This window comes from Plectrocnemia conspersa, unplaced genomic scaffold (assembly GCF_051122295.1).
Source record: "Plectrocnemia conspersa isolate PC_06_02 unplaced genomic scaffold, ASM5112229v1 ptg000014l, whole genome shotgun sequence".
NCBI lineage: Eukaryota > Metazoa > Arthropoda > Insecta > Trichoptera > Polycentropodidae > Plectrocnemia > Plectrocnemia conspersa.
The window spans coordinates 23,516,428-23,531,590 of NW_028277178.1; the positions used below are offsets into that span (position 1 = coordinate 23,516,428).

The window sequence follows — 15,163 nt, forward strand, 5'->3', positions numbered from 1 at the left end:
TCATTATTTGAATATCTCTATATACATATGTCTAATAAAATGTTAATATTTTAGATATTCCTTTGCGATACATTTACACATTAAATTAGATAATTACAAAGTAATAAAACTAAATATACTGTAAGCAAAATCATGTATTAATTCTTTAATACAATCAAACGTGTGAGAAGTGTACAGAAGTTTTCAACTTGATTTTTTAATATTTATGTAAATAAATACTCGATACGTTAAATTTCTACATCCATACAAAAGAGTTACGATGTTCAATGCATTTATTTGTTTTCGGCACTTATAGTATAAAAATTATTGCAGCTTATTAAATATAATGATTATTTCATAGTAATATTTGTATTACTAATTCTCACGCATTTTTGTATGTACATAAAAAAAATGAATGTTTTTGCACTGAAAAGACAATGTTAATTAACGCTAGTGGGGGTAATATCGAACATTGTCTCTGATTTTAGAAAATAAGTGTTTAATTTTTATAATCTTATTTAGCGTTGTGAATCTTCTACATTCTATTTTTTTTTAATTCAAATCTAACGACGTTGCTATTTTATATAACTTAGAAATCAACAGAAACTTGTTAGAAATAGATTTAAATTATTAGTAGCAAATAAAAGATGAGCCCGCCCCTGGATATTTTTATCAGCTAAATAACTTGTCGAAAAGCATATGACGTTTTGAAGCATCATATGGACGTAATCAGACGACTTATGGCCAATAAATTCGCACGTAGCAATAAAAGCACTCAGTCGACTGATTGGTATTCGTCGTGCGTGCGCCGGTTTTTAGTTTGCACCATTTGGACTTTGACACGATGTCTACTGCAGTAAAAGGTATTTATTTCACTGGTTTTGATAAAAAAATCCTACTATAAAAGTAAAATTATATTTAAAATCCTATTGTTTCAAATTATATTTCCTTTGAAAATAAAAATAACCGAATTTACTTATTAAGTGACGCCATTTTATTTTCATGATTAGTTTATATAATTCGTTTTATATTAATAAATAATTCATTTTCACTAATTGTACTGTACTGTACATTGAATTCGTTGATAAGTTGATATTATCATCGATTATTTTCTATTTCAATGCCAATCTAATTAAATTAAGATAATGGGTATAAGAATTAAGTCTTGATATTTTTATTTTGTTAATTTAATACAAAACAATATGTGAAACAAAATTCTCTCCATATAATAAATAGGTGTTATTTAACAGAGACTAATTATTTTAAGAGATACATATGCGCATTTACATAAATACTTTGTTCTATGAAACGAATTTAGATATAATTGTTTACTTTTTGTATGTTTGACGTGTCAGCATATAATATTTAGTGATTGGCGTATACTAACGCAAGTCCAAGTTATAAATGGAATCATTATCCCTTTTTGGAATATCGTACTTGTACGAGACTCAAATAGTTTGAAATGATTTTGTCATAGTAAATAGTTTTAATACTGTTATTTCGATATTACAATAAATAACTTAGCTAGAATACCAGTAATGTGTATTATCACTATTGAAAGTTGTAATTGTAACATCACTGTGAACACAAAATGAACTATGACTATGTTTTATAATGATCGGTGTATATGGAATGTTGTAAAAGTTCCCATTCCAGGTCAATCAATTCCTTTTCTGGTGACAAAATATGCGACAACTAAACACGTTTCAATCGGCAATACTCAATATTTCTTCAAAGTTCTCTAAATGTCAGCCTCGAGATGTTTATCATCAGCTCTGATGGAACATCTAGTGCAAGGATCATATTTTAAGGATAAGCCCCTGGATCAAAACTTGTATAACACTACTTCCTTTTTAAAATTCATTCAACATACAATGTCGTAATTAATTCTCAGCAATTTTTCAAACTTTTCTGCAACATTTCTGTGTCATTAAATTAACTTTTTTATCACCCAAATAGAAAGTAAGTGTTATGAAATGGATATTCATTTATCTCAATTTCACATTTTTACATAGCAACATAATCATAATAATCTAACTTTTTTATATTGTTTATCATAGGTATTTTTATCGTCGGTGCTAAACGCACGCCATTCGGTTCGTTTGGTGGAGCGTTCAAGGGTAAATCCAGCGCCGATCTACAAACAATAGCATCAGTCGCCGCCTTGAAAGCTGCAGGAGTCTCACCAGATAAAGTTGACACAGTTATTATCGGAAACGTCTTGACTGTGAGTAAACTTAAGTAATTATATAATTTGTAAGAATAAAATTATTCGATGATTAAATTTGCAAAAGATCAAAGTACTGTTATTAATATCTTATCTACCAGACTATAAATATTATGTCATAATGTGTTATTGTAATTTTTGTTTTTTTAAGAATACATCACCAGATGGTGCTTTCTTGCCTCGTCACGTTTCACTTCGTTGTGGAATTCCTATTGAAAAACCAGCATTGGCTATCAACAGATTGTGCGGGTCTGGATTTCAAGCAGTCGTCAATGGCGCGCAAGTATGTACATATATTGAATTTTAAAAGATTAAAACTAATCTTACTCTAAAAGTTATGTAAGTATAATATCACAGAAAAAGCAAACTCAAAATTTTTAATTCGAAAAGAACAAACATATTTCTAATTAGACTTATGTCTAATTTCATCATGGAATGCATAAATGTCTATTGTGTTTATTTTAATATTTTTTATTGCAGGATATCTTAACTGGAACTGCCAGAATTGCATTGACGGGAGGAGTCGACAATATGTCGCAAGCCCCGTTTGCAGTGAGAAATATACGTTTCGGCACATCACTCGGAGTGCCTATCTCATTCGAGGATACTCTCTGGGTCGGACTCACGGACAGTTACTGCAAACTTCCCATGGCGTTGACAGCCGAAAATTTGGGAGAGCAATATAAAATCCCCAGAGAAGACGTAGACAAATTTGCATATAGATCCCAGCAACTCTGGAAAGCAGGTCTGTTAAAAAATATATCAATCAATTATAATATACATATAATATAATAATATGTTGCTTATTATAGTGATAACACTTAATAAATTTTGTCATCTTTGACAGGCACATATGTTATCTATTATTAAATCATAAAAACATGTTTTTATCAATTTTTTATTATATATTTATTTAAGGAAACGATGCTGGTGTGTTCGCTTCTGAAATTACTCCCGTGACCGTCAACATTAAGAGGAAAGACGTCGATATTACTGTCGACGAGCATCCAAAACCTTTAACTACATTGGAAGGTTTGGCTAAGCTGCCGACAGTCTTCAAGAAAAACGGCGTCGTCACAGCCGGAACGGCATCTGTAAGTCTTTTTAAACATTTCATAAAATAAAACCGATTATGCATAAAAAAAAAATTACAGGGCATTTGCGATGGTGCTGGTGCTATATTATTGGCTAGTGAAGAAGCCGTGTCAGCTGAAGGTTTAACTCCGTTAGCGAGATTAACCGGCTGGGCTACAGTCGGCGTGGAACCGAGCATAATGGGAATCGGACCTGTCTCGGCCATCCAAAACTTGCTAAAAGCTACAAAACTCACCCTCAACGACATCGACCTTATCGAAGTATGTGCTCAATTTATCATCACTGTTTAAAAAAATATTTAAATAAATTCTTATCTGCAGATCAACGAAGCATTCGGAGTGCAAACATTGGCTTGCGCCAAAGCTTTGAACCTTGACATGGAGAAGTTAAACGTCAACGGAGGAGCCATTGCTCTTGGACATCCTTTGGCAGCGTCGGGTGCTCGTATTACTGGTCATCTTATTTACGAATTAAAGTAAGTAAAATAATCTTCAAATATTAAAATAAAATAGTCACTAGTGATTTAATAAAAAATATTACGACTTTGATTAATTTTCAGACGACGAGGACTGAAACGTGGAATTGGATCTGCTTGCATCGGTGGAGGACAAGGAATAGCATTATTAGTTGAAGTATAAAACATAATGTTTTTACACAAGTGCCAAAATTTAATTTTTTGACAATGTTATATACACAAACTAATTAAGTTAATAATAAATTTTATTGATATATGTAATTGAACTGGTTCAAATTTTTAATAATTGAATTATGTAAATCACACAATTTTACAATATTATTCTTTTATACATATATATTGAAATGAAAAATATATTTTTATACACTTACGATGATTTTATTTTTATTAAAAATATAAACTGTACAATAACCGGGTACTTGTCTAAACAATATGCAAGCACCCAGTCAAAAATATAATGAGTTTAGTTACTAACTATCTTAGGAGGCATTATAGACTGATGGAGTTTGGTCACCGCAGTATAAACAATGTTTTGGAATGTCTCATCATCTTCACAAACCACTTCCTGTGAATGTTAAAATAATCAGTAAAATATCGTATAAAATAATATAATAAAATAGCTGACAATAAAACTGTTACCAGATTTTCCAAATTTATATGAGCTATCTTTCCATCGATGGACACATCGAGATTTTCGCCTTTGAACATCTTAGGAACTGAATCTTCTCCGAACATGTCTTGAAACATCTCAATGACGCACTCCTTAAATATATATTTAAGATTCATAAAAAGATAATGACGATAGTGTAAATAAATTAACCTACTTTAAAGTGCATCCTATCTTGTTTCGGTATCATAGGAAGAGTTTTCGGGACTGGAATCATTGAAGCAGTAATCGCTCCTGCGACAATTGCGTCAGCATACATGTCTGTGATCGGTTGTGCTACCCACTGTAATAATGATAAAAATATTCTAGTTTAAGATCCTTTGTAATTTATATGAACGTATCTTAATCAATTGTGAACAAGTAATAACCCTCTCAAAAGGGCTCTTAAATATCTCCAGTTTAAGTGCCTATCTAATATGTCTTACATCTAGAAAATCTACATTCCAATTATATCTAGGTAGTCGTTTATATATATATATACATATATCGTCTCAATAAACCAAGTTTCCACTTGTCTTTTATAATCTTTGATATTATTCTTAGAAATTCTGGCTTGTTGATTATAGACCTTGCCTAAATTTTGTAGTGTTCGTATTAAATGCTTAGTGATGAGTATCATGTCATCGGCATAGCCGAAAATCGAACTTTTCTTTCTATATTATTACGTGAACAGATTTTGAAAATATCAAAGACACTAAAAATAAAAAGGTTATTATTGTTGCAGGATTTTTTATTCAAAAGTTATTTCGGAAATTTTTGTTCAAGGAAGACAAATCCCGAAAGCTAAAAAAAAAGTTGATAACAAATTTTTAACGTGTTCCTATTTTAAGATTTATTAAAAAATCAGCTCTATATACATATATTCATGCCTCTTCTCTTATCAAAGTTGATTTAACGGAAAAAATAATTTTTGATAATTGAATTTTATGAAAAAGTATCATAGATTATTTAAGGTTATGTTATGCATGTCACGCAAAAAATATGAGTATTTATTTGTAATGAAATATGGTCTTTCAATTTAATAAATTGTCCGGGTGTCATAACTTACCATTCATTTGACTTTAATTTTGGAATTAACCACAATTTTTAAGTCAAAAAGAAAAAAATACACAAAAAGTGAAAATACATCAAATAACATATTCATCTGGGTTATAATCTAAAAACGTAAATAATGTTATTTTTTAAGAACTTGTCCAAGCTGCTTGGAACTCTAGAATATTAGACCAGTATCTTATGGATTATGAAATAAATTTCATCTAATTAATTATATGTTAATATGTCTAACCCCTTTGAGTAGTGAATTAATTTATACATATTTTGCTGTTCAAACCCAAACCTAACCTAAAAGAATTAACCTAACCCAAGTTGTAGTTTTATTTTAATTTGTTAGTATACCACTAGGAGTGAGTTAATTTTACATATTTTTGCATTAATATTTCTGTTGTTATTTATTTATTATTATTTTATACTGCATTTATAGTAAATTATAAAAAAAAAATCAGTTATTTTACTACTTGTTTGTATCAGTATGTTTTAATAATTTATTTTATCACTTATATTATTAAATTTCGTTAATTTGTTTTACAATTTTTTTATATATTGTTCGACTTTTGTGTAATTTTCTCAATATTTTTTTATAAAATTAATCTAAAATATTTTTTGTTATGATCATTTATTTCGTACTCTTTAATTTATTGTTATTATTTTCTATAGAAATAATTTACAATAAATAAATTTTTATTATATAAATATAATGTTTTTTATTTATTATTTTTTCAGTTATATATGTAAATATTTAACTATCAGAGAAAAACCGTGAAAGATCGATCACTGTACATTTACAGCGATGCCACTCAAAGGATTAAGGTGACCAGACGTCCTCCTTTGAGGAATGTCCTCCTCGAACAAATGTCAAAGGTGGTGTATTTTTAGTGCCCTACTTTGATAGTTTCCAAGCGAATGATGTCACCCTGTATTTACCTTACTCGATGACCTCTTTCTGAGTATATATAAATATGTAAAAGTATACAAATTAAAAAAAATTATATTAATATATTCGTTCATTGCTTTTATGTATAATTAATCACTAAACTTATCATAAAAAATTCTAAACAAGATATAAAAATAAGTAAGGTTATCAAAATAATTTATATAAATAATGACCAATCTTTTTTTATAAGTCATGGGCAAAGTTCAGTATATTTCGCCTGCCAAATTATACTATCAAAATTAATTCATATACACGTATAAATTTGACATTCCAGTGACAGGTAACCTTCAAATATGTGTGTATTTTCTTTCTAATTCTTATACTTGAAAAATCTCTTCAGAAAACAATTTTCAATGGGAATCTTACAAGGGTAAAAGTTAATTAATAATAATAAATAATTAGACATAATTGAGGAAGAACAGAAGTATATATACAACAAAAAACTCAAAGTTCATCATTTAATTAACGGCAATTAACAGCTAAATTGACATAAACGGGTCCGTGAAAAACTTCAAAGTACAAAGGTGGAAGGTCTAAAATTGTTATTGGCCTATATAGTATTGTTTTATGATGTGACATATTTATAAATTTCCATACCTCAATCGTTATCGTTTTGTTGTTGATTGTGAGATCCACACAGTTATACAGACGCCATTTGGTCTCCGGACCCTCTAAGACTTCTATATTACCAGCTACTTGTGTTAACACGTGTTTCAATAGCGGTATCGATCCAGAATAATGAAACGACTGACGCTGCGTCACCTCTGACTGACTCAGTTCTGTATATTCTGGAAATGAATACAAATATAAGTATAGAGAAAATCAAATAAATCAAAAATTAAAATGAATGAAAATAATGATCATAGATCTAGTAATTATTATTATATAAGCCCCTTAAGCACAGGATCTAATGGAAGAGAACTTGAATTCGATGCAGGGCTTCCCGAATTAAATCTGTGGAATTCTAAGGTTGAATTATCAAGAGCACCCTTCAGTAGTTTCTGCGAGAACTCAGCGAATCATGTCCCAACGCTTCTAAAAGAAACGTTGGGATACAAGAATGGGTAATAATTAAATATCCTTATATAAAGGTATTTAAAAAACCAGTTCTGATATTTTTCGATCAAGAATGTTTGGTTATTTGGGGATTCCAAAATATAGATTTTGATTCAAGAATGCTGCGAACTAAATGACATAACTATTGGATCATCAAAGTGAAACATGTTCTTCATAACAAAGTTGAGCATATTGGAAGTTTTTCGCAGATATTGTGTGCATGAGAGAACCTCCATTTACTAGCAAAAGTGATTCCAATATATTTGATGGAAGTTTCTCTAGAGATCATAGGAATATTCTAATGGTGAACGAGATCGGGAAAATGACAATATGGAATTTTCCGACACTAAAAGGCAGACAGTTGACGGAAGCTCATCTCCATAGAGAAAAAGTCTGCAACAGATTGAATGCATCTAAATAATTTAAAATTATTGACTTATAAATGAAAACTGGAATTTGTAACTGCCATATTTGACATTTATAAATAACGAGAAGAATAGAAGGCCTAGGTTAGAGCCTTGAGAAACTCCCGAACAGATGAAATATTCTTTCGACAATTGGCCCGCATTTTAGTGGAATAGAAATTATATATTGTCAGGTTAGTGGAATGACGGTGGAATATAATATATATTGATTTTTGCTACTTTGGCGAGAATTCCCATATCCGACGTCATCATTGAAGAAAGAATCGGATATATTTTTAATTTGTTTCAACAAAAAATAATATTTTTCCGAACATATATTTTTTATTTTTATATAATACATTGATGTTTAGATAGGTAATTTAGATAAAAAAAATACTTGATCTTGATAATCTTTGTCAAATAGTAGGGTGGGGAACCACAAAGCAAATGTTTACGTCATTAAGATTTTGTTAGTAACTAGGTTGATTAGAGGTTCTGTTTTATTGTACAAAATATAAAAAGGCTATGTGACTAAATTTAATTGGTAAACTTTTCTTTGTAATGAAAAGTAAAATGTAACGAGAGAGAGCTAGATCCAACGCTGTAAAAGAACACTCGACGTCTTGTTGAAAAAAGGCAAGCAATACCTAGATTATAAAGAAACTGAATATTCAAAGCTGAGAATTTTACAGTTCTTCTTGCGATTTGTAGTAGCTGGGAACATTTAAAGAACAAGAGAAAAGAAGAGGGACCAAAACCGAAAGGCTCAGGCTTATCATTGTCGATGAAGAATAAAATATTATAAATACATACTGTTCAAATCTTCAGGCGCCAACAGATGATAATTGAAGTTCCTTCTTACTATCAAGCCAGATATTTGCTTGCTCGGGGTCGGTTTATCAATGGCGAGTTTTCCAACTACCTTTAATTGAAACGGTAGTTAATTCGTATTTAAAATGATAGATCTATATGTAAATGTAATTAATACTTTAGCTGTTTTGTGACCCCTGAACGTTAGACGAACAGCGTGCGTATTACGAGGACTGTGAAGCGTCAAAGATGTTCCATGTTCTCTTTGCAAAGCACCTCTCAATCTGGACATTTCATTTTGTTCTCCATGAACTAATACCTAGATATTAACCACATTCATAAAAAGTTATAAATAGCATGATTAAGCATTTGAGTAGTTTAAAAACAAAAGCGCTTATGTCCTCATTCATATGCTTTTGTATCTTCGATAGCTTAACCAAATTTCAATGAAACTATTTATTTTTAACCCAAAATTATATCTGAAATACATATTTTTGATTATAAGAACTATCACATATTTCGTCTCTGATTTATTCTAAACCCGATAATCCTAAATTTCGTTTTCGCTTTTATATCTTCAAAATAATAGTTTACCACATGCGGCGGCTTCAATATTCTTATGAACTCCGAAGTTTGTTGATAGTCTGTGTGCGCAGAAAACGATATGTAATCGACGGTCATCTTCAAAGGTAACTTTTGTCCTGACATTGTAGTGATTTCATCCGGTTCAGAAAGAATAGTTTTAGCCAACGTTCCTTCAACGCAATAACCTGAAATTAAAATAATTTTAAAACAACGCCTAATATGTGAATTTGGCAAGTATGAACTAAGTTTCACCTGCGATTATAACACCATTTTTGGGATCGGTGCACCAGGATTCGAACAACTCCCTCGAAAGACCAGACTGCATCATTCCAGGAGACGCCATGATGACGCAAGGACCAATGTCCTCAAAATGATCAATACCCTAGAACAAAATATTTATTAAAAAATCAGAATAATTATTTTAATGTAATATGTATATAATCAAAGATAAAACACAGGTGTTTCGAAGCAAGATATGAAACTAAAAATAAATTACAGATAATATATAAAATTAATAAGCTGTAGATAATACTGACAGTTGTTCTTTTGCAGTCAACTAAACTATAATGACATTGAAGAATTCTGCAATACGATGGTTGGAAAACAATCGAGGTTTAGTGGTGCTTATATTTTGCTTGCCAGCGAGCTTTATATTTGACCTGATTCTTCAAACTCGTAATTGGCTGTATAAAACGTTCTTCAGTAGCCCGAAGTATCATGATGACAGAGTTCGAGAAATTCAAAATAAGGTATGTTTACCCAAAATTACAGGACTGTTGAATTATTTTATAACTAGTTAAATAACAGAAATATCTCTTAAACAAATAGATAATCAATTATTATTGAGATATAAAGTATGTGACACTCAAATAGATTTCATGGATGACATGTTGAACTCTCCTTTAATCCTATATTAAACACGCAAACAAACATCACATAAAAAACATTCAGTTTCTGCGTATATATTATTTTTCAATAACTGGTTTTGTATTGGTCTATTATAATACACGTTGCTTTTGAGATGTACATAATTGGACCTATAATATGTTGCACCATTTTATTAAAGCCATTGACTCACAATGTAATGTTTTAAATTTTTCTTTAGTATAATAATAATAATTTTCTATATGAATTTATTTATCAATGAAAACTTTCAGGTACAACAATGGAACAAAATGCCGGAAGTGGACCATAAATTACTTTGCACTTCAAGACCAAATTGGTTATCGCTCTCCACGACTTTTTATCGAAAAGATCTATGTCACCAAATACCCATTTTCTTATATGACATACTAGAATTTGACGAAAAATCTTTAACAGTACGTGTCGAGCCTATGGTGACAGTCGGAGAAATCACAAAGTATTTAATACCAAATGGATACACTCTGGCGGTGACTTTGGAAATTGCCGACGCTACTTTAGGAGGTTCGTCTAAATTAATATAATAATTATGTGTAAATAAAACCTTTACGTTTATTATTAAAGGACTCGCCATGGGGACTGGAATGACTACTCATTCCCACAAAGTCGGATTATACCATGAAACCATAACAAAGTACGAAGTGGTACTTGGAGACGGAAGTTTTGTTGAAGCGACTAGCGATAATGAATATTCAGATTTATATAAAACTCTTCCATGGTCTCATGGAAGTTTAGCGTTTTTGGTAGCGTTGACCTTACGTGTAATACCAGTCAAACCTTACATAAAAATGAAATACATTCCGATCAAAGGTCAGAAGAAATACTGTGACGAAATCAGAAAAGTTTCTGGAGCAAATAGTGATATAAAAGAAATACCCGATTATGTTGAAGCCACGATATATAGTAAAGACGAAGCAGTTTTGATGACAGGTACGTTTTCAGATTATGATCCAAACTTGAGTATTAACAATTTGACTACATGGTACAAACCATGGTTTTATAAATACGTCCAAAGCTTCTTGGACAGAGGAGAACATGAAGAATTGATACCATTACGAGAATATCTATTGAGACATAACAGAGCTATATTTTGGGTTGTTGAATCCATGATTCCTTTTGGAAATAATCCACTATTCAGATTATTATTCGGATGGCTACTTCCACCAAAGCCTGCTTTTTTAAAGTTCACCACAACGCCGGGTATAAGAGCTTTCACTTTTACTAAGCAAGTGTTTCAAGATATAGTTCTACCCATCGATGAATTAGAAAATCAAATCAATACTTCTGAAAAACTGTTTGAAGCATACCCGCTTTTGGTTTATCCATGTCGGATCTACGATCGAGGTCCTGGATCGGGGCAATTGAAAAGACCTAAGTCTGAGTACATCATTCCCGGGACGGATTTTGCCATGTATAATGATCTCGGAATATACGGAGTGCCAGGACAGGTGAAAAATAAAAAGCCTTATAATCCAGTAAAAGCGATGAGGGATATGGAAAAATTCACGAGAGATGTCGGAGGTTATTCATTTTTATATGCAGATATATTCATGAACAAAGAGGAGTTTAATGAAATGTTTGATTTGACACTCTATGAAAAAGTGAGAGAGAAGTATTACGCAAATAAATCATTTCCGCATTTGTATGATAAAGTGAAGCCCGAAATCGATGTTTTTGCAATTGGAATGAAAGAATAGAATAAATATGTTCTTGATTATAAAAACTATTTTTTATTTTTCACACCAATTCGAATCAAAATATCCTATTAGATTTAAAATTCATAATACATTACCTTCAAGTTTGATATGTGTTTAAACACAAAAGGATTATTTATGGCAATCTGTCGTTTTATCTTATCGTTCATTGCGTTGATGTATGTTTGATACACAGCCATACATTTCTTAGCAAGAGACGATGCATAATAAATAGGCACGTTATGCAATTCGGGATGCATTGACCAAAATTCGTCTGAAATTATAAAAATAAAAACATAATACATTAAATTAATAGGAATCAAATTTATACTACAATAAAAATTACCTAGAATAAGTAGTAATTCTTGAGCACGTCCCAAGGCAAATACAGGTATGAGACAACGTCCACCACGAGTCACAATCTCTGAGACCAAAGTGGTAAACCTACTTTCTCTGTCTTCCCTTTTTTCGTGAATGTGTGTTCCATACGTAGATTCCTTAAAAATATACATGCATTATTAGTTAATTTTAGCTAAATTCAATAAACTTCACTTTTGCTTTAAATATAATTTAAAAAGTAAAATTACTGTTATTAAAACATCCGGATGAATAGTTGGTATTTCAGCAGCCATCAAATGCCGATCCTCTTGACGAGAAAAGTCACCAGTGTATAATACTTTTATACCAGCAATTTCTATCATGAACATTGCAGCTCCCAAAACATGGCCTGCGTTATACGTCCAAAATTTAACTCCTTGAACTTCTTTTTCTTCGTGAAAATTTATGGTTTCAATCTTGTCCATTGAGCTTTCAAGATCCGATTCAGTATACAACATTTGTTCGGTCGATATGTTGCTGAAATCAGAAGATCAGTCATTAGAATTTATTTATTAGCTATTACCACAAATTGTCATCTCTGACTGAAGCATCCAACACATATTTTATTTTTTTTTAATACCGTGTTTCCCCGAAAATATGACCAACTACTAATATGATTTATGATTTTTATAAGCTCTTGTCCAAAAATAAGCACTAATTCAAAAAAGACGAAAAATATTATTATTTTTTTAAAATAAGCTTATGAGTTTCGCTCTGTTAGTTTACGTTATTTTATGGAAGGCAGATGGGTGCATTTTCCCCCTTTGAATTTAGCCAGAAAACCGCATGACATTTAATGAAATACTATGAATCTAATAAAATCGAAATATTAAAAAAAAAACGGTCATTGTCTGAGCAGCTTTTGCAGCCCCCCTCCGTAGAAAAATCTAAAATGACATCCCTGATTCTAAACCAGAAATTCTCGGTTATCTCTCACAAAAAATCAATCCCGAAAATATTTTTTTAAATATATCCTTTCGGTGTTATCATATTGGAATACAATTTCACCAGTAGATATATATTTTTACGGGTGAAAAGATTATTTATTGCTAGTAAAATTATATGATTTTCGTACATAGTAATTTTTACATATTTATCATTATTTATTTATGTTACAATAAATGTGTATTTTTCAGTGCAGTTATATTTTCACTGGTGAAGTTCAAATACATTTTCACTAGCAAATGTATTTTTCTACTAGCGAAAATATAATTTAACTGATAGGCGCTATATTATATACTGCTCTATAATGTCTATAAAACTCAGATTGACAGTTGCGAAACGTCCATTTTCTGTTCAAACCCAAACCTAACCTACACGAATTAACAAACTTTCATTAGTCCAAGTCTATTCAAATTAAGCCAACTCATCTCTCAGGGGAAAATAAGTGGAAGAAGAAATATAGAAAGAAGTAGCATCTCACATATTGCTTCATAGTTTGTCTATACTTGGATATTACATGATAGCTGTCCTTACCGATATTACTAGACTTCTGATATGAGTTTATTGGTCAAAGTATATACAAATCGAATTTTGGTCGATAGGAGGGCGCAAAAACAATTATTACTTCTCAGAAGTCAAATATTCACATAAAAAACAATAAAATCGTGTTGGCGCTGTTGCAGTGGGAACGCTCGGTAATGGAATAATTGTTTTTTGCGCTCTCCTATTGGTCAAAATTTGGGTTAGATAATTGGACGAATGAATTTCATTATAATACCATATATGTACATTAGGCGCAGGCGGTGAGATATTTTCCCTCTCGATCGCTCGCGTGTTAAGTGACGAGAGTGAGTGAGAGATAAGAGCATGCGGTCAGCATGTCCTTGTTTCTCATTCACTCTCGTCACTTAACACGCGAGTGATCGAGAGGCAATGTAATTCACCGCCCACCCCTGATGTACATACATATTTTATGTCAGAATCAGTGCTTATGTTCATAAAAGAAAATATTTATTTAACACGAAATACTTTTGGTTATTTACAAATATATTAAAAAGGTGCATTAATACCTGACTTTGATGTAATCCGAAACGAGCCAACGATAAATTGCCTTTGTAGCGTGAGTCATGAAAACTCGGCCTTTGAATGACGTTTTTGTCAAGAACCATGGCAATGCTCCACTGTGATCCAAATGAAAACTATAAAATACGATAAATTAAGAAACTTTAAATAAAATACATATTAAAATTAATTTATTATATTGAACCTACTGCGATATTAACAATAGATCTACTTCATCAGCTTCAATCAGATCTACGAAAGGCAAAGCGTCCATTCCACTGAGTCCAGGATGTATTCCACAATCCAACTAAAAATATTTACTTTCATAATTATCGTTATTCAATAAAAATAAAATAATTCTAATTAATATATTTACCATAATTTTTTTGCCTTTAAACTCGAGCATAATACACGAGCGTCCTACTTCTTGTCCAGCACCTCTATAAAAAAAAATTATAATTTAACCTAAATCTCGTGTTACAACCTAAAATATTTCATTAATAAGTAATTTTATTAAAAACTGAAATGTATATGTAAATATCGGATATATTATAATATCATAAATATGATAGCATCGACATTTACACACTAAAATCATGTAAAATCAGAAAAAGCACAAAAGTATTCATTTTAATGATAAAAATATACATTACAATGGTCTGATGAGTAACTGGTCGCTCTCTTCCACAGGTATCGGTTGCCCACCCGGGCCTGCGCCTGCTACTGCTGTGTTTCCAGACATTTTTTGGTTAGATAATCAACAATAATCCGATTAAAATGTCGAGTCTCTACAAACAAACACGCCGGTTATACTGTGTTACCAGGGGTAAAAATATGTCAACTTTTGACAATTGCAGACTTTTTATTTATTTTTTAAA

The 15,163-nt window shown here is 31.1% G+C and overlaps 3 protein-coding genes across 8 annotated transcripts; 2 read left to right on the forward strand and 1 right to left on the reverse strand.

Moving 5' to 3' along the window:
- Positions 1-756: 756 nt before the first annotated feature.
- On the forward strand, positions 757-4,144 carry yip2 (yippee interacting protein 2). Its single transcript, XM_088204883.1, has 8 exons — positions 757-842; positions 2,040-2,206; positions 2,358-2,489; positions 2,687-2,951; positions 3,125-3,300; positions 3,361-3,561; positions 3,622-3,776; positions 3,861-4,144. The coding sequence occupies exons 1-8, from the start codon at positions 824-826 to the stop codon at positions 3,937-3,939; spliced, it is 1,194 nt and encodes a 397-aa protein (XP_088061009.1). The 5' UTR covers positions 757-823; the 3' UTR covers positions 3,940-4,144.
- Cpsf73 (cleavage and polyadenylation specificity factor 73) lies at positions 4,133-15,113 on the reverse strand. Its single transcript, XM_088204875.1, has 15 exons — positions 14,939-15,113; positions 14,662-14,725; positions 14,495-14,592; positions 14,294-14,422; positions 12,491-12,758; positions 12,250-12,400; positions 12,002-12,177; positions 9,541-9,670; positions 9,298-9,473; positions 8,882-9,022; positions 8,707-8,815; positions 7,031-7,221; positions 4,601-4,726; positions 4,416-4,538; positions 4,133-4,341 (listed from the first exon to the last, which is right to left on the reverse strand). Exons 1-15 carry the CDS (start codon positions 15,025-15,027, stop codon positions 4,240-4,242), a joined length of 2,073 nt encoding a protein of 690 aa, XP_088061001.1. The 5' UTR covers positions 15,028-15,113; the 3' UTR covers positions 4,133-4,239.
- On the forward strand, positions 6,283-11,932 carry LOC148226549 (delta(24)-sterol reductase-like). Of its 6 annotated transcripts, none has more exons than XM_088204880.1 (4): positions 6,283-6,360; positions 9,841-10,037; positions 10,446-10,713; positions 10,774-11,932. In XM_088204880.1, the coding sequence occupies exons 2-4, from the start codon at positions 9,855-9,857 to the stop codon at positions 11,904-11,906; spliced, it is 1,584 nt and encodes a 527-aa protein (XP_088061006.1). In that variant the 5' UTR covers positions 6,283-6,360; positions 9,841-9,854; the 3' UTR covers positions 11,907-11,932. The 6 variants fall into 6 exon arrangements, with proteins under 6 accessions (XP_088061006.1, XP_088061007.1, XP_088061008.1 ...); XM_088204881.1 differs by lacking the exon at positions 6,283-6,360 and adding an exon at positions 6,391-6,466; XM_088204882.1 differs by lacking the exon at positions 6,283-6,360 and adding an exon at positions 6,395-6,446.
- Positions 15,114-15,163: the final 50 nt, after the last annotated feature.